This window comes from Chiloscyllium punctatum, chromosome 40, assembly GCF_047496795.1.
Source record: "Chiloscyllium punctatum isolate Juve2018m chromosome 40, sChiPun1.3, whole genome shotgun sequence".
Taxonomy (NCBI): domain Eukaryota; kingdom Metazoa; phylum Chordata; class Chondrichthyes; order Orectolobiformes; family Hemiscylliidae; genus Chiloscyllium; species Chiloscyllium punctatum.
In genome coordinates this window covers 60,099,635-60,123,039 of record NC_092778.1, presented here as the reverse complement: position 1 = coordinate 60,123,039, position 23,405 = coordinate 60,099,635, and the positions used below count along the sequence as shown (strand labels likewise).

The window sequence follows — 23,405 nt, the reverse complement described above, 5'->3', positions numbered from 1 at the left end:
ACACAGTATATGAGCTTATCATCAAGACTGGCACTACGATGTTGCATTGTTGCGGATGTCCTCCATTGCACAAATGATTACAACAAAGATTAAACAATTAGTTATGTGGTTCACATGAGTACAAAAGATCCTGTTGCAAAGAAGGAGGAATTTCCAGTATTCTGACATTTTTCATCTATACACAGTTTCTACAGACCCAAAAAAAAATGACAGGTCCTTTATCTCATTGTAGTTGATAGGACTTGTTGGTACAGAATTGATGGTACATTTTCCAACATGAAGTCAGTACATTTCACAGAATGATTTCTTGCTTGAAGTACTTGGTGACATGTGACTATTGAAAGAAAGCATGGGTTTCACAGTGAAACCTTATAGCCTTGTTACTGATATGAATGTCAGAATTGTTATTTGTAGAAACAAAAGTAGAGGTATGCAAGAGTGGAAGCAGAGTCCCTTTCAGTGATGTCAACATTGTGATGACACACTAGGTCTAAGATTGGGATCAAGTCAACTTTCATAGCAATCATGGTACTTGGGCACGTGAACCAGATCAGTATTCAGCAATTCAAAGCAATTGTTTTACTACTTTGCCCATTCATGGGCTGTGGGCTGGCAGTTATCATTTATTCCTAAATGCTTCTGAGATGTAGTGGTGAGCTGTCTTGAACTGCTGCAGTACTTGTGGTATATGTATACCCCAACCCACAGTGCTGTTAGGAAGGGAATTCCAGGATTTAGATCCCAGTGACCGTGAAGGAATATTGATATAGTATGAAGTCAGGATGGTGTTTTGGATTGGAGGGGAGCTTGCACGCTTTTGCTGCCCTTGTCATCCTGGGTGGTTATGGTCACTGGTTTGAAAGATGCTGTCAAAAAAGTCTTAGCAAGTTAACTGAATTGGATCTTGTAGATGGTGCACACTTCTGCCAATGTATGTGGTGGTGAAGGGAATTCATGTTGAAGGTGGTGAATGGGTTCAATCAAGCAGGCTTCATTATCCGAAATGACTACTTGAGTATTATTGGAGCAACATCTCAAGGAGCTGAATGGAGATTATTTCATCAAACCCCTGGTCTGTATTTTGTTGATGGTGGACCTTAGCCTGTGCAATTAGCTACCACAGAAAGCAGTTGAGGCCAAAACATTGAAATCATACAATCAGGAGTGGGATAAAGCACTTGGGGCGAAAGGGATCAGAGGGTATGGGGAGGAAAGGCAGGAACAGGCTATCGATTTGGATGATTAGCCATGAAAATGAATGAACGAGCAGGCTCCAAGGGCCAAATGGACTACTCCTGTTCCTATTTCTTGTTTCTGTGGATAGACATCATGACGGTGAGTTGGAGAAAATACAGCATACAAGTTTTGTAGTTCCTCACTATTTTTGACCTATTCTTGTAGCCGTAGCAATTAAATGGCTGATCCAGTTCATCGATTTCTGATTAATGGTTAAACCTCCCACCCAACATGTTTAAATTTCTTCAAAAATTGTAAATTGCATTAAAATGTGTGAGACCTGTGTCTCACCATGAAATGTTTAGATCTTTTATGTTGACTCTAGGTGTAGTTTGAAATACAATAAGGTCGTATTTGCAAATGACCCACAAATGTTATACCACTCTTTCAGAATGATTCTGTTCACAGCACCTTGCTGTACTTTGTTCAAGTTGCATCTGCTTTTTCGGTCTTTTGCGAATGAAAATTATGAATGGTTCAGAGTAGGCAGTGCATTTTTTTTATTCTACCAAAGGCAGCATTGTATCATGCCATCAGAGAAAAACACAGTTTGTTTTTAAAAAGTTACCTGATACCTTAAGTTGAAATGTTCTTACTCCCTTCCATTCATTCTCCATTAGGTTTTATGGTTATACTGTGCCCTCATTGCATTGTGACCATTGTTCAAAGTTTGAGCTGGAGCTGAAGGGCTGATATTGAAGGATGAGATTAAATTGCTTCTTCTATTGAGAAACTTATTTGAAAGTTCTTGTAGTTCAGGATATTATGAAAGTTGAAAGGATTAGAAGAGAAGCTCAGTCAGTTTGAGCATTTGTGATTTGATAAAGCCAAGTTTTAGTTTTATTCATTTATTTTCATCTTTGCCTCTGAATAAAAAGATTTTGGGCTCAAACGCCACATGAGGCTCTGAGTGCCCAAGTCAAGTTTGGTACTAAGCAGTACCAAAGTGATTTTGTTTTTGAAGAGCCTTCCTTAAGATGAGTAATTAAATAGAAATAAAAACAAAGATTGCTGGAGAAACTCAGCAGGTTTGGCAGCATCTGTGGAGAGAAATCAGTACCCTTCAAAATGTCAACTCTGCTTTCTCTACAGATGCTGCCAGACTGCTGAGTTTCCCTGGCAATTTCTGTTTTCACTTCTGATTTCTAGCATCGTGGTTCTTTGTTGTTTTTTTGTTCATTGCCAAATTTACTAATCTATTAGTGATTAAATAGAGATCTGCATTGGATGGGTGCTTAAGATGAATATCCCTGATACCTTCTGAAGGGTCACTGGACTCAAAACATCCACTCTGCTTTTGCTGCAGAGATGCTGCCAGATCTGCTGAGTTTTTCCAGCAATTTCTGTTCTTGTTCCTGATTTCCGGCAACTCCAGTCTTTTTTTAATCCCTGATATTTTGCTTCATATTCCTCTTCAACCAACACCAGAAGAATTCATTTGGTTTGTTTTTGCAGTATTTTTCTGTTCACCAAATTACAAATACTGCACTCAAAATTGTGTGAAATGTTTTGAGGCAGGTGGGCAAACTAGAATGAAAGAGCTTGGTTCATGTAGCAACTTGCACAAGCTCAGAGCATCCTTAAGTGTTCACATCTAATTAATTCTGAAATATATTTGCTATTGTCATGTTGATGACTTTGGCAGTTAAAGCCCTATAAAGGCTCCACATACACAGATGATTGTCCAAGATCATTTGTTTTTGTGATGCTGCTTGTACAAATAAATGTTGACTAAGTGCATGGAAAGGAATGCTCTAATTTTGTACTGTGGAATCTTTTATGTGTATGTGAACAGGGAGTTAGGACCGTGGCTTTAATGTATTTTCTGAAAGGGATGACCTTCCACAGTTTCATACATACTCAGCCTAAATTTTGAGACATTTTAGCCAATAGTGGAGCTGAAGAAATGACTTGTTGACTCAGACTTTAAGAGTTTTACCACAAAGCCAGAGTGACAGTTGCATATTTCAGAGGTGTTAAGCTTTTGTTTAAAGTTTGAATGTTTAAATATTACAGCTTAAATTAGTTGTGTTCTGATTAAGCTGATGTTAAAAGAAAATACAAAATATAAGATAATGGCAGCACCCTATATCACAAATACAAAGATTGGAGTTCTTCTCAAGTTCACTAGTCATTCCAACTTTATTTGGAGAATATCGAAGTTTGTAGTAACACTGGAAATACAAAATCCAAGGATGGCAATGTCTAAAAGACAATTTGCATTAAGTAGTCACTCTCAGAACAGCAGCAATTGGTTATTTAATCCAGGTTTCATTCCTATTGGCAAAATTATTGTTCCATAATACGGGTGCTTTCCAGAAAAGCAATGAGTTTGTCATGTCATTTCAAACATTCATGTCTGCTGTCGAGGCTTATTTCATAAATTCATCAAAATTGATTCTACATGGAAGCATCAAATTTATCCTCCAATTTTATATCAATTTTCAGATATTTTAACAGTTCCCTATATCATGAGCTTATTAAAAGTACTGCATTCATGTTGGGCTTGTTTAATTGTGCCACCCTTAAGAAAGTGATCACGAGGAGATAAGATCATGCATACTTCATTTTTACAGTCTTCTCCTGATAATTCAATTGCAAGTTTTGTGCTAAAAAGGTGAAAATATCCAGTAAATTAAATCAAACAATAAATAGAAAGCAGTATTTTTGTGCTCTAATGATTTGTATTATCACAAAATTTTAATAAAGTAATTTTGAATTAAGAGGAGTGGACTATTGAATTCGTGAACCATGGTCTGCCAGTGTAAGACCATGTCAAATCAGCAAACATAAATTGTCTCAAGTCCAACTCATTTAATATGAATTTTGATATGGTACTCTTACATGACCAGTTTATATCCTGCTTTAGCTCCTATGTTGCTTTCTCCATAAAATATATTTTGGACAAAGTCAAAGAGTAGGGGAAACGATCTCTATACTCCCCTAATTCTATGTGGGAGTTCGGTTAAGCAACTAATTTTTTGTCCTCTTAAAAAATTATTACAGACTGGGGAAAAATGGCTGGTAAAGACAGGTGAATGCTTAATGCAGGTGAGCATTTATATAGGTTTCACTGTCTTATCATAAATAAGTAAATGGATTTTTCATGAAAATTTGTAATGTCATGTTTGCATTGATAGATATATCCTTTTTATTGTGTGATCATGAAACTATTGGCTATATGCAAGCTTCAGTCGAACCTATTATCTGATTACACAGCTTTATATATTTTAAATTTTGTGTTTAGTATTCCAAGTAGAGCCATAATCAAGTAGATTAGCCTCAGTTGTGCTGGTTAATCTGACCTGTTTAATGAGAAATCGACATTTTGGATTGTCATACCTTCTTCAATTTAAGTGTTAGAACTCCTTGTAGTGACTGAAAAAATATACCACAATCACTGCAATTACAGGAGGAGAGTTCTATGTAGACTGTACGTATCGAATTTGGTCAAATATAACAAGTATGCTGCAAAGCCTTTCTAAAATTAATGAATTTGAGAGGTTAGGGATGATCCATCATACTTTTTCAAAATTCTGAACCCAGTGTATTAATAGAATCCCTTCAGTGTGGAAGCAGGCCACTTGGCCCAACAAGTCCACACCAACCCTCAGATTATCCCATCCAGACCTGTTCCCGTACCCTGTTACTCTACATTTCCCATGACTAATGCACCTAACCTACAAATCCCTGGGCAATTTAGCATGTCCAGTTCACCTAATCCACAAATCTTTGGACTGTGGGAGGAAACCGGAGCACCCGGAGGAAACCCACGCAGAGGCAGGGAGAACGTGCGAACCAGAGGCTGGAATCGAACTTGGGTCATTGGCACTGTGAGGCAGTAGTGCCAGCCACTAAGCCACCATGCCAGATTGCCTAGGTTGTCTTGATAAGTACTCAAATTAAGTGTAGAAGAGAAATGCAATTGCTTTTAATTTTTTTCTTGCAGGATGGCCGACTGAAGGAACCAATACACAAATTAAAAGAAGCAGTTGGGAAAGCAATGCCAAATCAAATAGCAAAGTATCAAGAAGACTGTCAAGCTCATAGCCAAGCCAAAATTGCCAAGTATGTGTCACATAGCTTAACATCAGTTATATTAACATCTGTCATTGGAAACATGGTAGACCATTATAAAGGCAGTAATTTCAGGATGCTTAGAATAGCAAATATTTTTGCCTTATTGAAGAAGAGTAGCAGGGATAATCTAGGAAATTACAGGCCTATGAGCCTCAAGTCTGTGGGAGGAAAACTATGGCAAAGACTTTCAGGAGCAAGATCAGAAGCAAATGGACTTATTAACAATAGACAGCATAATTTTGTGCAAGGGCGATCGTACATTACTAACTTGATCGAGTTTTTTGAAGTGGTGCTGAAGATGATTGAGGAAAATGCAGTTGATGTTTACATGGGCTTCAGTAAAGCCTTTTGCAAGGTCCCTCATGGCAGACTGGTACAAAAGGTGAACTTCTATGGTATCGGGGTGACCTGGCAAGATGCATACAGAACTGGCTTAGTCATCGGAGTCAGAGGGTAACAGCAGAAGGATGCTTTTCGGAATGGAGTGATGTGACTAGTAGCATTCCACGGTGATCAGTGCTGGGGCCTATGCTGTTTGTAATCTACATAAATAATTTGGAGGAAAATGTGGCTGATCTAATTATTAAGTTTGCAGATGTTACAAAGATCGGTGGAACTGTGGTTAGTGAGGAGAATTGTCAGAGGATACAGATCAGTTGGAAGCATGGGTAGAAAAATGGCAGATGGAGTTTAATCTGGACAAATGTGAGATGATGCATTTTGGAAGGTCAAATACAGGTGGAAGTTATACAGTGCATGGCAGAACCCTTGGGTGTATTGAGATGTAGAGGGATCTGGATGTACAGGTCCACAGATCACTGAAGGTGGCAGTGCAGGTCGATAAGTTAGTAAAAAAAATGGCCTATGGCATGCTTGTCTTCATTGGAAGGTGCATTGAATATAAGGATATGTGAGTTATGCTGCAGCATTATAGAACTTCAGTTAAGCTACACTTGGAATACTCCATGCAGTTCTGGTCACCAGACTGCCAGAACGATGTGGATGTTTCAGAGAGGTTACAGGAAAGGTTTACCAACATGTTGCCTGGTACGGAGAATGTTTTCTATGAAGAGAGGTTGGATAGACTGCGCTTGTTTTCACTGAAACGCAGGAGGTTGAGGGGTGACCTGATAGGATTTTAAGATTGTGAATGGCCTGGATAGAGTGGAAAGTATGAGGCTTTTTCCCCAGTGTGGAGGGATCAATTACTAAGGGACGCAGGTTGAAGGTGAGGTGGGAAAAGTTTAAAAGAGATGTGTGAAGCATGTTTTTCACACACCCAGTGGTGAGTGCCTGGAATGTGCTACCAGAGGAGGTGGTGGAAACAGACACAATAGCAACAATAAGTACTTGGACAAATACATAAATACGAAACAAATTTAGGGATACAGATCCTATAAGTGAAGACCAGTTTTAGTATGGAAGGGCAAAATATGTTGGCATTGGCTTGGGGTCCTGAAGGGCCTGGTCCTGTGCTATTTTGTTCTTGTTCTTAAATACATAATATAATCAAGTAGAGTCAGCATGTCTTCGTGGAGAGCAAATAATATCCGGCAAATTCATAACAATTTTTTGAAGAGATAATTAGCAGGATATAGGGGAACCAGTAGATATAATATTTTGAATTTCAAAAGGTGTTCGGTAAGGTACTATATGTATCTCTGAGAACCTGTGATGCTGGAGGGAGTATACAATCATTCCTCCGTATGTGTGAAGGTTCTGTTTCTGTAAAGCCTCACAAATGACGAAATTCGAGTGTGGAACTCATAAAAAATACAGGTTACGAATCACTGATACGCTGCAGATGTTGCATTTTGTTGCTAATACTTTATGCAGACAAGTGAATCTGAGAGTTGTGAACTGAAAGATATAGAGGATTTACTGTACCAGTGGGGAAAGAGAATTGACTGACTAATAGAAGACAGAGAATTGGGATGAGGAAAGCATTTTTAGGAAAGAAATCTGTAACCAATGGAGTGTCATAGAAGACGATGCTGAGGCCACAATATGTAATAATGACTAGGATGATGGAAATCAGTCTAAGCTTTGAGAGTGATACAAAATGTAAGGGAAGTCAAATCATGAGATTGATACACATAATTTGCGATGAATATAGGCAGGTTAAGTGAGTGAGCAAAATCTTAGCAGATGGAACACAGCATGGGAAAATGAGGTTATGCACTTTGGCCAAAAGAGTAGAGGAGCTGAATATTATTTAAGTGAAGAAAGACTGCTGAAAGCTACACTGTATAAAGGGACTTAGGGGGTCCTTGTGAATCACAAAAAACTAGCATTCAAGTTTAGCATGTGAAACAAAGAAAATGGAATGCTGGCTTTCTCCACTAAGAGAATGGATTATAAAAATATGGAAGTCTTGTTCAAACTATATGTTGTGCTCAAGAAGAGAGTGGTGAATCTGTGGGACTCGTTGCCACAGAAGGCTGTGGAGACAAAGTCATTGACTATATTTACGAGAGAAGTTTTTTGATAAGGGGATAAAACTTGAGACGGCAGGAGAATGGCGTTGAGAAATGTGTCAGCCATGATCAAATGGCAGAGCAGACAAGATAGGGTAAATGACCTGATTCTTCTTATCTAGCTTATGGGCTTGTGGACTAGGCCTAGTTTTCTTTTTGCGTTACAATCAAGCAGGACTAAGATGCTGAAGTGGTTAAAGAAGAGCAGGAGGTTTATTAAGGTAAGTATTCACTCTGCAGCAGCAAAGTTAGACCAACTATTTCACTCCAAAATGCTGATGTCCTGTCCCATAATCAGACTCTTAAAGTGACAGCTAAACATCAATAAATGCACAACACTGTATAAGGTACAAGAACAATTTTGGTCTCCTTTTCTAAGCAAATGTATGCCAACATTGGAAGCAGGCCAGAAAGATTTGCAAAGTAGATCAAGGGTATGGAGGGATTTTCTTATGAGAGATGTGTAGATTGGGCTTGTACTCATTAGAGCTTAGGGTGTGAGGCAGCATTATTTTAACATACAAGTTTGTTAGGGTACTTAACAGGGTAGATGCTAATTTTGTTTCCATTGTGGGAAAGTCTAGGACCCTAATCTGAGTTGTTAACCTCTAGTATAGTCTGAAGGAGTGCCTGAGACATAGTGGAGTGAGGAATGGATGATGTATAAGTTAGTTGAGTTAATTGGGTATGAATTGGTTATGTATGTAGAGGAGCTAGTAATCACGGGGCAGGAAAAGTTTGTGGTGTGTGGCTAAATGAAGTAAAGCTGTAACATAAAAGTCGAGACATTAATTCTGTTTTAAATTTTATCTTTTTGGAGTGAACTAAAAGTAAAGGTTTGCCCATTTTGACATTTTTACAATCCCAGCTGATGTTATGACTGGAGAAGGAAGATTCCAGATTGAAATATGACTTAATTGATCATATTTTTTGTTTATTTTTGGTTTTAATGAAGTTGTCTTTCACTGAAACACAAATGTAATGTTGCAGGTTTGGTTTTAACAATGAAGCAAGCTTATTATGCAAAAAAACTAAAGATAATATGACTCTGTGACAACGCATTTAAACATTTCAAAACACATTGTAAACTAATGCCATTAAACTGAATAGCACCCCATTGCAGTTTTCAAATATCAGAGGGAGAACTATCTTCTCTAACACACATTGTGTTTGACTTAGCTTTTGCTTTAATTGCATGATCTTGAGAATCTGAGCCTCTTAAGCTTTTCTTAAAAGACTAATAATTAAAAGCAAGTTTTACTGGACTGTGCCAAATCAAAAAAAGCTCCATATTGTGACATATGTTGCGAGTACTCCAGATAGGAGAAAGTATCAGTGAGTAGACAATAGACAATAGATGCAGGAGTACGCCATTCTGCCCTTCGAGCCTGCACCGCCATTCAATATGATCATGGCTGATCATTCCTAATCAGTATCCTGTTCCAGCCTTATCTCCATACCCCTTGACTCCACTATCTTTAAGAGTTCTATCCAATTCTTTCTTAAAAGAATCCAGAGACTGGGCCTCCACTGCCCTCTGGGGCAGAGCATTCCACACAGCCACCACTCTCTGGGTGAAGTAGTTTCTCCTCATCTCTGTCCTAAATGGTCTACCCCGTATTTTTAAGTTGTGTCCTCTGGTTCGGCACTCCCCCATCAACGGAAATATGTTCCCTCCTGCCAGAGTGTCCAGTCCTTTCATAATCCTATACGTTTCAATCAGATCCCCTCTCAGTCTTCTAAACTCAAGGGTATACAAGCCCAGTCGCTTCAGTCTTTCCATGTAAGGCAATCCTGCCATTCCAGGAATTGACCTCGTGAACCTACGCTGCACTCCCTCAATAGCCAGAATGTCTTTCCTCAAATTTGGAGACCAGAACTGTACACAGTACTCCAGGTGTGGTCTCACCAGGGCCCTGTACAGCTGCAGAAGCACCTCTTTGCATCTATACTCAATCCCTCTTGTTATGAAGGCCAGCATGCTATTAGCCTTCTTCACGACCTGCTGTACTTGCATGCTTGCCTTCATTGACTGGTGGACAAGAACACCCAGATCTCTCTGAACAGCCCCTTTACCTAATTTGATACAAGTATGTCATGTAATTGATTGTAGACTCTCTCAGCTTCAAATAAGCCTTCAGCATTTTAACCACAATGCATAATTTCTGGAACTTTAAACCTATGCACCTTATTCTGAGGTAATCCATTTGTTACGTGTCTAAAGCCATCCCCTTTTTGTCAAGACCGACTTGTGCACGTTCACCTTCAGACAAGGCTTGTGTAAAACTGCCAAAGTGAAAACAAAGAACCTCTGTTTTCCAGGCCAATGGGTGTTTGCCCTAACCAAAAGAAAATAAAATTAACCTTTGATCTTCTAAACTGAAAGCCTTGCATACAGTTGTTTATTTTGTTGACTTGTAACAGCTCTTCCAGTTAAAACAAAACCCCATTACATGCAAGGGATACTCTCTCTGTTTTTAGATAGAAATTGCCAGTGCTAAAGAAATACCTACAAGTTAATCATTAAACCCCATCAGACTTACATACCAAACCCAAATACCACTAGCTCAAGCCCAAACTCAAACTCGTAGAGTCACACAGCACAGAAATAGACCCTTTGGTCCAACTCTGCTGTGCAGCCTAAGTTTCCCAAACCAAACTAGTCCCACTTGCCTTGTCTGGCCTCTATACCTTTAAACCTTTCCCGTTCATGTACCTATCCACATGTCTTTTAAATGTTGCAATTGTACCAGCCTCCTCCTGTTCCTCTGGCAGCTCATTCTATGCACGCACCACCCTCTGTGTGAAAACGTGGCCCCTCTGGTCCCTTTTTAAATATGCCCCCTCTCACCTTGAACCTATGCCCCCTAGTTTTGAACCCCTCCTCCTCTGTTCTCCACCCCATCCCACTCCCATCTAAGGAAAAGACCTTTGTTGTATATATAAACACCCCTTGCATCACAATAGAGATGAGGAGGAATGTCTTCGGAGGGAGGTGATTCTGTAGAATTCAGTACCATAAAGGGCTTTGGATTCAGTGTCACTAAGAATTTGAAGCACAGATGGACAAGTTTTTTTAATCAGTAAAGGAATCAAGGGTCATGTGGTCAAGACAGGAAATTGAAGTTGAGGGTTATCAGATCAACTATGGTGTTATTGAATTCTGCTCCTGTATCTAATAGTCTTTCAGCATAACTGTGGGTTATACTTGCATTTGAAGCTAAGTCTTGATCTTGGGAACAATTAGTAGGTCAGTCTGCCTTCCCAACCTGTTTGTCCAGTTGATCAGATCATGGCTAATCTGGATATTAATCCCTTCAACCTGTTGTGTTTTATATCTCTTAATACTCTTGCCTAACAAAGATGTCTATCATTCTCAATTTTCAAGCATCCTGTTGACCTTACTGCATTGGGATCTTTCTGTGAAGAGTTGGGTCAGGTGTGGGTTCCAAAGTTTCAGATTTTGACTACCTTTAAGTGCTTCCTGACATCATCCCAAATACCTCTGTTTAACTTGAAGGCTATGTTCTCCTGTTGTGAACCACCCTCCTCTTCCCCACAATATGTCCCCAGCCGCAAAAAATGCTGTTCAACTAGCCACAGCACTGACACCTGGCCACCATTGTGGAATAATTGCCCAGGTCGATCATGTTCACAATAAGCATTACAAATTCAACCCAGGCAATTCCTGCCCCATCGCTATGCTTTGTAAGCTTAGCAAAGGGATGGAACATGTTAGCACCACTGTTATCAAGTGGAACTTCAATGACCTGCTCAGCTTTGAGTTCCATTAGGGGCACTGGCTGTAGATCAATTACAGTCTTGGTCCAGACAAACAGCTGAATTGCCCAGGTTGGGTGAGACTGAACTTGATATGAAGCATTTGGATTAGCTTTAACTGTCTGTGACATCAAGGTCTCCTACAAATATTGAAGTAATTTGGGATCAGGCAAAAACCCTCTAATGCTCGCAGTAATACCTTGCATAAAAGAAAATAATTTGTAAGTCAATTTATTTTTAACAATGCGTAAGTTATTCGTGTACTTTTGTTCTTTACTAAATAACTGCATTTAAAGAACACAGTATTTGTTTTAACATAATATGTGGCTTTTTGTCATTCTCTCTAATCCTGCAAGTAATCTATTTCCCATTTCTGATGTGCAGGATGCTGGGAGAAGATAAGGACCAGAAAGAGAGAATGTTCTCTGATGATGAAGATGATGAAGACAAGTTGGGAAGAAGAGTTGTAGGACCCCGTAAAAAGTTTCACTGGAATGATGAGATCAGGTTCGATATGTTGCTTGTTGTAATAGATTGTATAAGACATTTGTATCAACAGTACGTTTATGAATTGTAACTGTATAAATTACAGTTTATAATCACAGTTCTGGATTGTGTGTAACTCCGTAAGGGCTTATTGAATGATGTCACCACATATCAAACAGTTTAAATTGGGCTACTGCTTCAAGAGGTAACTAGAGTCATTGGGGAAACGATGAACAAAGTAAGAGTGCACAACACTGGCGATTACTCAAATGGGCCATTGATGGGCAAAATTGGAGAGGAAATCCCGAAACGACCTCTGAATGGAATTTAGGTTAGAGGTGTTACACTTGATCTATATGTAAATATAATGATTTGGAAGGAAGCTCAATGCTTCTGGATGTAAGTTTGCTCACTGAGCTGCAAGGTTTGTTTTCAGATGTATCGTCACCAAACTCGGTAATATCAGTGAGCTTTGGTGAAGCACTGGTGTTTGTGACTTGCATTCTATGTCTGTGTTTAGGCTGTGGTCAGGAAATGGCATCACCAACACAAAGAAACCTAAACACAAAAAAAACAAGCAGGTCACTGATGTTACCTAGCATGGTGATGAAATGTCTGAAAACGAACCTTCTAGCTCAGCGAGCAAACTTACATCCAGAACCTCAACCTGAACTACGAATCTTCTCAAAACTCGCTAGCTAAATGTTTTTCACAGATGCTGCCAGACCTACTGAGTTTCTCCAGCACTTTGTGTTTTTATTTCAGATTTCCAGCATTTGCTATCTTTTCCTTTTAAATGCCACGGACATAATTTTGGTGAGAGAAGACAAGTTGTTTAAATGTCTGGGTCTATAAGAAGTTGTGAATCCCTTGAAGATGGCAATGGCAAACGATGCACCGAAGTGTGAAAGTATCACATGTAACATCAGTAAGAAATGGAACAAGCAAGGTGAATGCAATATTAGATTTGATGAGGAAGCCCAGAATTTTACTAATGTGGTGGATAATTTGCGATTCAACAGCAGTTTGTTATTTTAGAAATTTTTGTCGAGAAAGAGACACTGCAAGTCCATTTGGTCAGTTTTTGGAAAGTTAAGAGGATCACCTTGCTTAAAAATATTGCATTTTCTTTGCACACACTTTCTAAGGAGCAGGAAAGGTGTGCTGGGAGTAACAGGTAGATAAATTAGAAACAAAATTGGAGTTATTTATCTTAACATAGGAGAGAGGTTCAAAGTTTGAGAAGATTTGTAGCTCGGGTGCTCGTTGTTGTGGTTCTGTTCGCCGAGCTGGGAATTTGTGTTGCAACAGAACCGCAACAGTAGGAGAAAGGTGTGATAACCATTGGAGGGCTGGAATTTGATAGTTGTAGTGGAGACTAAGCTTGATGATATTCTGATGGAAGTAGTGAATGGTGGGAGGTGCTTTATTGAGATTAGAAAATGATGGTTTTTCTTCCTCCTGTTCTCCATGTACAACATTAAACCAGTGAATGTTGAACTTCTGGAAATGCAGACATTTTTCAAGTGTTGTATACATTGTGTACTGTAAGCGCTTTCAAGTTATGTACACAAAAACATGGATTTGTTGCAAGTTAAATTATCTGCAGAAACAATAGGGTAGTTTCTTATCTTTGCCACATGGTGGTAATAAAAACAATTAACTATCCACTATAGAAATTACCCAATTTTTTACCATTATTCTGAGCTCTGCCAGATTATGATGCTTGCGGTGGTGATGAAACTTTTTCTGTGTACCCCAACTACATAGCTTAAAACAGCACTCTATTTGTGGCATTTTCAATTAGTTTATTTGCGTGGTTACTAAACCATGCTGAAGTATTGGCCTTTTTGTGTTATGAATACGTAATTGTAAATGGTTCAACTGTAAAAACTCATTTTGCAGTACCCTTAGCGATAGAGGTGACATTTAGACCTGCACATGAGCCTGAAGCCAGACCAAATCTAACATGAATCGGCCAAAACAGCATCACATTCAGGAATAGCGTTGGCTGTTGTGTTTGCTTCACGTTTCCTAACTATATTCAGCAAGTGAATTGTGGTGTTATGTTTATGAACAGTTTAGAGTTATGGAATTAGACTCATATTTACAGCACTGCAGGAGACCGTTTGGTCCTTTGGGTTTGCTCCGGTTAACAAAGATCTGACCACATTAATCCCAGTTTCCAGCTCTGGGTCCATTGCCGTAGCCTCTATGGCAACACAAGTGAGTACTGAAATACTGCTGAAATGTTCCAAGTGTCTCTGACTCATCCACTTTTTTTTCAGGCAGTGACTTCCAGGCTCCCACCCTCCCTTGGATCAAAAAAGAAGTTTGCTTCTATTCTTGGTCTTTTAACTCGTAGCTTAAATCTATGCCCTGTGGTTATTGACCCCTCTGTTCATCCTATATATCCCCCTCACAATGTTACTCATCTCCATCAGATCCTCTGTTAACTTTTGCAGCACCAAGGAAAACAATTCCAATCAACCAGTCTTTCCTCACTGCTCAGATCCTGCAGCCCAGGCAGCATCCTGATTAATCCTCTTTGCACTTTCACAGTAGCAGTTGTAAACTTCCTATAATGTGAGGACGAAAACTACATGCAGTACTCCACTGTGTCGCCTACCCAGCATTATATGCAGCTCCATCATAACCTCTCTTGTTCTTGTATTTTATGCTGTGCCAAGGTGACCAGTTTATTGGCATTTTCCTGCAGTTTGCAGGAGTCCTCCTCTCAATTTATTACCCTATCAAATCTTTATCCATGAACCTCTTGATTAATCCTTATACATTTAAATTTGGATGATAAATGTGTACCACAAGCAGCAAGATCCCTCATACTGAATCCTGGGGAACCCCACTGGAAACAGACTTTGTCATAGAAACATCACTATACCATCACCCTCCAATTCCTGCCTATGTCAACTTTAGACTTGACGTGTCACTTTGTCTTTGATCCTGAGAGTTTTTTTTTAACACTGTCATGAGAGACCTTATCAAATCATGCTAAAGTTCATGAATACTACATAAAATGCATTAATGTAGTCATACATGGAATATAGATTGTTGGTGTTGGAAGTCGGTCATCTCAGCTCCGTGTCATCGCTGCAGAATCCCTCAGGGTAGTGTCCTCAATCCAGCAATGCTCAGCTGCTTCATCAATGTCATTCCTCCATTGTAAAGTCAGAAATGGGAATGTTCATCGATGATTACACAAATGTTCAGCACCATTTGTGATTCCTCAAACTGAAGCAGTTTGTGTTCAAGTGCAGCAAGATCTGAACAAAATTAACAAGTAACACGTGTCTCTCCAATGACCAATTCCAGTAAGAGACAATGCCCCTTGACATTCAGTGGCATAACCATCTCTGAATACACTACTAAACAACTTGGAGAAGACCACTGACTAGAAACTTCACTGAAGTCACCATATAAATACAGTGGCTACAACAGCAGGTCAGAAGTTAGGAATACTGCAGCAAGTATCTCACCACCTGACTCTTCAAAGCCTGTCCACCCACCTACAAGGCACAAATCAGGAATGTGATGGAATACTCCCAATTTCCCTGGATGAGTGCAGTGCCAACAACACAGAAGAAGCTTGATGCTATCCAGAACAAAGCAGCCTGCTTAATTGGCACCGCATCCACAAACATCCACTCCCTCCACCGCTAACACTTTGTGAATTTCCCCAGTGCATCTTGTAGACTAAGGCTCCATAGACAGTACGTTCCAAACTCTCACGCACTTACATCCAGAAGGGCAAGGGAAGCAGATTTATGGGAATACCACCCCAGCAAATTCCTCCACCGCCCCCCCCCCCCCCCCCCCCACCTCGCCCAAGCTACTTGCCATCATAACTTGGAAACTTATCACCATTCCATCAGTGTTGCTGGGTCAAAATCCTGGAATTCCCCCCCCTAAAGACCTTGTGTGTCGACCTACAGCATGTGGACTGCAGTGATTCAGGCAGGCAAATCACTACCACCTTTTAAAGGCAACTTGTCCCATGAGTGAATTTTTTTTTAAAAAGCCCTTATCAACACTCCTGGTTGCCACCTCCTTTTTAAAAAATAAATTCAACTGAATTTGTCTAATAGTATCTTCCCATGACAAATCCATGTCGACTGTCTCTGTTTAATCCATATCTCTTCAAGTACGGATTTGTTCTGTCCCTCCATGTTCTTTCCAATAAATTCCTCTACGTTGAGGTTACACTGATTAGCCTGTATTTTTCTGGTCTGTCTCCTCTTCTTTCAAGGTTAGCAGTCCTTCAGTCTTCTGGCACTCAGCTGTGACCTGAGGAGATTTGAAAATTACTACTTTGCGCCTTCCCCCCCCCCCCCCCCCCCCCCCCCCCCCCTCTACAGTTTGGGATGCTTCTTAGCTGAGCCTTTAAATTTATCCACTTTTAAGGCTGATAAACCAGTTAGTACTTCCTTGCTCCATTAATTTTGTCTAATACTTCAGAGTGCTCTTATTGCCTATGCCTGTGACATCCCTTTCCATTATGAAGACTCTCACAGGTGCTGGGGACTGTCACAATCTTTCCAGGACCCATGAGAGACATTTTGTCCATGTCTCTCATGGGTCCTGATCTTTCCCTAATTATTTTCATTTTCTTAATATAATTGGTGTTCCTTAATTCTCCCTACCAATGCTTTCTCATGCATTCTTCACTTTTCTAATTTTCTTTTTAAGTTGTCCCCTCAAGCCTGCACTTTTTAAGTACTCTTTTACAGACTCTTTTTGAGCCATCTGTATCTGAATAAATCACCATGTTGTAAATATTTCGAGCAACTTCCTTTCTCGTGGACACTCTGATTTTATGCAAGCAAGAAGAGTGAAAGTGTTCATGTAATTTAGTTAGATTCTTCAAGCATGTAAATATGCCTTTGAATGAAATTTAGCACCAAGTTAGCTGTGTTGCTTGTGCAGTGTCTTCAGCCTTAAATGGGGCATTTCTATGCATGGATCAGAAATTTGCAGTTCATTTTCACTTGGATCACAAATCCTGAGAAAATAGAACGTGATAGATTTTCTCTTGGCCCTTTTTAAATAGCAACATATTGTGTCACTATCTCTTTACACTTGTTTCTTATGTTGTGCTACAGAGAGCTGCTGTGCAGTGTGGTGAGGACTAAGATGGCTTGCTGTGAGCAGGAGAGAAACAAGTCCCAATCTGCAGAGGACTACCTAAAGGCTTTTCTTGAATCTGAAGTCAAACCACTTTGGCCAAAAGGATGGATGCAAGCAAGGTACAATAAAGGCAAAAGACGGTAAACAATACATTTCAAGTGAAATTAGGTGACACTACATAAAGAGTTGTTAAACGAACATCCTGTAAAGAATAGTGAATGAGCATTCGTAAGAGGGGTTGTACCTTCTCTGTAAGTTGGAGCCTACAGAGGTAAGGTAGGACAACAGCGTCTGCTCAAAGACTAGCCTGCTCTTCCTCTGATTCAAGACAGTCCTTTTCTTGAACAGGACCTAGAAAGTAAAGAGATAAGCAGTGGTTGACAATTTATAACAAGACTAACGGAGAGATGAGCGTCAGCTTAAAGTGGAGTAGCTTTGTCAGTATATGTACAAATTGGGAGAAACTGTAGCAAAAAGATGTGAAGATAGCAAGGCACCTCAACTAGGGTGATGTTTCTGACTTGCAACTCATCCGTGGTAGATTATCCCATGAGGCCACAAATAAATGGTTTCTGTACTCCTGTCAGTTTCTGGTGCTTTTTTAATATTCCAATTTGCTTTCAAAGTTAAGATGTGTTCTGGGCTGATGAGAGATCGTGAAGGTTGAATTGTTAATGATGTGTGAACAATGGCACCAGTTTGAGGCAGTTTGGGGAAGATAGTAACATAGGGTTACCATAGCAGCTGAAAGAGAATGAAATATACTGTGTGTAATTGTAACATTGCAATTAAGAGAAAGCCCAAACGGAAATGTTTATATGAATGTTGGATAAAGGGGGAAACAATATAATTAACTGAGTAGTATGCTTGAAAAATTGGCATTGGCACTATGCTCCAAATGGACATCTTTTTATGCTGTTTCATTCTAAGGCTCCTGGAAAAGAGCATAGTAAGAGAGATGTCAGAGTCTCAAACCATAGCTTTGCTGTGCTCCATAATTTTTTTTTATATATAGAATCACAACCAGATCTTGGGTACAGCGGTCCTAGATTTCATCTGCACTGTGGTGTGTAACTTGGTTCGCACACATGCCCTCAGGAGGATATAACTGCTGCTATCCCAGGATCAACATCACTGCGGTGTAAGGAAATTAAGTCCTTGCTCCAAGGTCTCTGTTTAACATTTTTGACTGTGTAATGGGGAGGGTTGAGATGGTTACATGTACAATATCCTAAGGTGCCTACATTACTACTACTCAAATTTGTCTACTAAAACTATACACAAACCTAAAAGGAAAACTGTGTTAAAGCTTTAATGATTCGAAATATTAGCTCCATTAAGTGCGTCTCCCTGATATTGGTGTGTTCACTGTGAAGAAGACGTGCACTGCAGATAAATGTTTCATTCTGAGCAAAATGTTCTGGAAACACTCAACCGGTCAGAATGCATCTGAAGGATCAAAGTTAATGTCTTCGGGTTGATTTCCAGCATCTGCGGTACTTTATTAATGAGCAGTATTTAAACATGATTGCACCATCTGTGCTGTCCTTCGGTCTCTAGCTTACTCTGTGGCATTAGGTTTGCCTAATATCCATAAGGAGGTAAGATTTTAGCTCAGAAATGACTTGCAAATCAATTGTGATGCATAAGTACGACAATGCAAAATGTTTCATAAAATGAGATTGCAGGTAAATCTGAGGCTAAAAGTTATGCTGGTGATGTTATAATGCCATGGAATTAATAACGATTTAGCTGCATCTCCCTTTCTTTTGCCGCCTTATCCACTGATGCTCACCAACATCTTCAGTGTGCATACTTTCACCTGGAAAATACTTTAAGCAATTTCTGATGGTTGTAGCATCACTGGGATTTCATACTAAATTGTGGCAAGTTGTTGAAAAAAGAGAGTTTTGCAGTTTGTATGGTATGAAAGTAAGGAAGAAAAGAACATACTTTTAGATTTATTTTTCCTCAACAGAACACTATTCAAAGAGAGCAGGAAGGTACATGCTCATGTCACCTCAATACCGTGAGTATTTGCATCTTCACTGGTCCTGCGCGTTTACTGTGCTTTGGTTTTTCCCAATGCAAGCTACTTTGATAATGTATTAACTAACCCTGGCAGTAAAACCTCATTCTTGTATTTAGTTAAAACATGCAGAAAATTAAAATTTATGGCATTAGTTAAATGTCTGTGTGGTATTTTATTGAACCTGCCTGATTTCACTGAATTACCACATACCGTGAAAACCAAAACCACTCTGAGCTAAATATTGCAATGACACATTATTGTGGAAAATGTCCATATTCACCCATTTGACATGTCTGATCATCTCCTAACGTTGCTTGGTGCAGCACAGGGAACCATAAATAACTTGGGGTAAAGAACTCTAACCTTTTTGGCTTTCATTCTGGTATTTCAATTTTCTCTCTTGCCCTCTTCCTTCTCTCTTTTGTGAAACCACTATCCTGGGCATTTTTCCATTATTCCTGACCTCAAACCTGTTGTACAATTCTCCTTCCTAGATTTCTCTTCAACGCTTTGGAGGCAATTTGGCAAAGATTCCCCGTGGATTGGTTCCTGGGATGAGAGGGTTATTCTGTTAATGCAACACCAAATAAATTGGGCCTAGTTTAGGTGAATAATTGGTTATATAATTGAAGCACATACAAGATTCTGAATGGTTTTTATATGCAAGCTGCTGAGAGTTCGGTCCATTGGCTGGGGAATTTGGAGCATTTGGGCACAGGTTCAACAGAAGGAGTTGATCACCTACCTTTGAGATGGGAGGAAATTTTTCACTGGACGGTGAATTCTTAGAATTTTATATAATGCACATTTGTGGATGCTCAATCGCTAAGTGTGTTTGAGGCAGCAATAGGTATCTGGTCTTTAATGGAGTTGAGGGATAGGGGAATAGGTGTAAAAGTGGAACCCAAATGAAAGATCCTCCATGATCATCTTGAATGAATGAAGCAGGCTGGGTGGGCCAAATTAAACTTCACCCATTTCCTTTTCATATGATGATCTAAGTTTTCTCCCTCCCTCACTGTCCCATTCTTTTAGCATCATTGCAGTACTGAACAGTTTTTAATAATTATCTGTAACTTAGTATTGTTCTGTGTGAAGTTGGTAGTTGCATTTGGAATTGCATTTCTGAAGTGCTAGATAACTGTATATCGATAACAAACTAACACTGGTTGCACTTTAATTTAGAACGAAGAAGAAAGTCATTGCTGCCCCAAAGACTAAAGTTAAGGTAAGTGCACAGCATTGTTGTTGGCATGAGATGCACATTTAAAAAATATCAAAAATCCTCACAGTTGACTTTTTAAACTCCAAATGCTGGAATTTTGTTTTGCAATGATTGTGCTTAGATTAATGGTTGGCTAAACTTGAACAGTTTAAATGTGTTGAATTTAATTTACTGTATTTCACACCAATAAACAAAATAGCTAAATCATTTAAAAGTGAACCTGTTCTATTTTGTATCTGATCTTGTAGAACTTCATTGTAGCCCCATATATGGAAATGGTTTTCTGAGCATTCTTATACTTGCTTTGGTAAACATACAAAATCTCAATGAATGTGATAATTTAGAAAGTACTTCAGAAGTATTAAATAAGTGCAGTTATGGGGTTCTGTAACTTCAGTCAACAACATAATGGTGGAATTCACCTTTTGGTGCATCCATTTTGACATTTTTTCATGTAGGGGTTTTGCTTTGTGAACTCAATGCACAGAGCATTAAGGCACTTTCAAAGCGAACATTAACCATTGCCATACATCCAAGAGCCTGATTAAAAAGTGCCAGTTTAATAAGAGGAAGTCCTAAATAGGAGAGTGCAGCTGAATGGTTGCAGCGAATCCAGAATTGGTAGTCAATTTGTGGGATTAACATGATTTTAGTAGAAATAATAGTGCCCTTTCCTAGCAGCATTCTAGGGTGGAGAAACTCTAAATAATGATTGTCAAGAAATGTTATAAGAATTATAGTAGAACCATAATTATTGATTCCACTTTTAGTGCCCTGAACAGTTCAACTGGGGAAATGGAAGTACAAAGTACCCTTTATACTGATGGTTATTACTTTATCCTACTGATGTGACATTATAAAGGAGATTGTTATAGTTATTAAAAAAATGTAAATTGTTCTGTAATTTCAATTAATTTTTAGAGCAGTTTTGCCCAGATACAAGATGTTAGTTATTATTCTACCATACACACAATCCAAACCAAATTTGGAATAATCAGACTTTTTTCACAGTGAAATGTCTGATCTGTGTAGCAAATGAAATGTTATCAGCTCCATTTTGCAAATCAATACAGCTTAAAAGTAGTAGTGAAAAGAAACAATGTTTTGCAAAAAATGTTATAGGATGAGGATTACAGCATAAATCTGACTTTCAAGGAGTTCAACGTATTAATTTCCTTCTTTTACAGGATCAAATGCACAAGACTGAACGTAAATTACAACAGACAAGTATTCCAATTCATTGCAGTAATGCTGCATCCCTGATACAGGGATCATGCACTCCACCTGTCACCCCATTAAATGTGCCTGTTTCCTCCACTGCTGGTCAGAGCTCCAGTAATACGACAACACCTCAGTCTTTCAGTTTAGACGATTCCCTTGATGAGGATCTACCCAACAACCAGCCTTCTCTGGAGGATGTGTCTGTTGCTTTAGCTGCTCTCAATAATGCTGCTGGAGGCAACAAGAACTTCAGTTCTTTAGTATCAAATTCATTGAATGACAAAATCATGGTGGCAGCGTCATCAGAAGAAAAGAAGCATGTACAAAAAGTTCCAACTCTGTCTTCTGTTCCGTCAGCTGCTGCTCAGTCGCATTCACCTCTCAATCTCCTGGCGGAACAGGCACTAGCTTTGGGACAATTGTCTCAGGAAAGGACTTCAGAAAACACCACTAGTCTTATCACTGCCTTTAAAAATCATTCTTCTGCAAACAGCAAAGGTTTCACAGAGACTCTCCAAAACAAGCCGAAGCACCTTGGTATGCAACGTACATCGCAGTCCCAAGGTCAAAACCAAGTGTCAACGCAGGCTACAAAACAGTACCATCAGACCACCTCCCACCAGAAAGGCTTCATATCATCACCATCATTTAGCATAAGTAAACTGCAGAGCAGTTCGCAGACTAAAGCTAGTAGTCAATTGCAGCAACGGCCATTAATTCAGCATCTAAAAACCTCAAAGACTCAGAACTTCCATTCTGTTTCCTCCTCTTTAGCAAGTATTATACAGACTTCTCCTAGTCCTCAAAGAACACCTGTCACTTCAGTCAGTTGTACAGCAAAGCATATCAACTCTCAGAGCTCTGCAAATCAGACCTTCAAGTCTCCAATGACTGTTGTCACAACAAGTAAACATTCTACTCCTTCCAGTAACCCAATTCAAAACATCTCAAATGTTCAAACCTCTGTGTCCAGTAGTACTCAATTAAATAGACAGTCTCCTTCTCCAGGACAAACATTAAATCGGCAGTCGCCGAATATAAATGTAAAGAAGCCTTCCATTTCTCAGAAACTGACTCTGGTTGCCCCTCCGGGTGGCAGTAATGGAGATTCCAGTAGTGGGACACAGGGTGTTGCTAAACTGCTAACTTCTTCTCTTAAATCTTCTGTTAATAGTTCCACAGCTACAGGAGGAATGCTGGTGAGTGTAAACAGAAATGTACAGATTTAGTTTTAAAATATGCATAATTTTAATAACTACTGAAAAGATGTTTAAAGGCTATAAGTTAATGTATTGATTGAATTTTAATTGTATTGTTGCTGTTTGAAGACTCTGTTTGCTGGTTTTCTAAGTTATTTCATGACACCAACAGAACTGCTTTTTCTCATTAAGCTCTGTTTCTTGTTCACAATTGGTTATTTTGTGCATTAGAATATTACAAAATCTGACCACAAAGGTATTTATTTTATTTCTGTGAAATCTTTGTATTTTGGGAAACCAAAGAGTGGGCACTAATTTGTTGTTTTAATCTTGTATGTTCGAACTTGCCGATATGCTTCTTGAATTCAAGTTCATTCTTTTAACCTATAAGATCCTCCAAGTTTCCTGGAATACCATATTCATTTGAATGAAATTAACCTGTGGATCTGCAGAAGTTTGGTGCTTGCACTTGTTAATGTTTTGTCTTTTTTTTGCCATTTAATGTCATTGCAATAGTTTTTCCAGTC

The 23,405-nt window shown here is 39.2% G+C and overlaps 1 protein-coding gene across 3 annotated transcripts in view; it reads left to right on the top strand.

The window, feature by feature from the left end:
• LOC140464662 (ubinuclein-1-like) overlaps positions 1–23,405 on the top strand; it is an 81,313-nt gene that overhangs the window by 43,449 nt on the left and 14,459 nt on the right. For 2 of the 3 annotated variants that reach the window (XM_072560025.1, XM_072560027.1), the window contains 7 exons: positions 4,243–4,287; positions 5,186–5,304; positions 11,958–12,080; positions 17,177–17,320; positions 19,180–19,230; positions 20,419–20,461; positions 21,646–22,878. In XM_072560025.1, coding sequence (XP_072416126.1) covers positions 4,243–4,287; positions 5,186–5,304; positions 11,958–12,080; positions 17,177–17,320; positions 19,180–19,230; positions 20,419–20,461; positions 21,646–22,878 — 1,758 coding nt within the window. The remainder of the gene's footprint in view (positions 1–4,242; positions 4,288–5,185; positions 5,305–11,957; positions 12,081–17,176; positions 17,321–19,179; positions 19,231–20,418; positions 20,462–21,645; positions 22,879–23,405) is intronic. The other variant, XM_072560026.1, reaches the window with a different exon arrangement.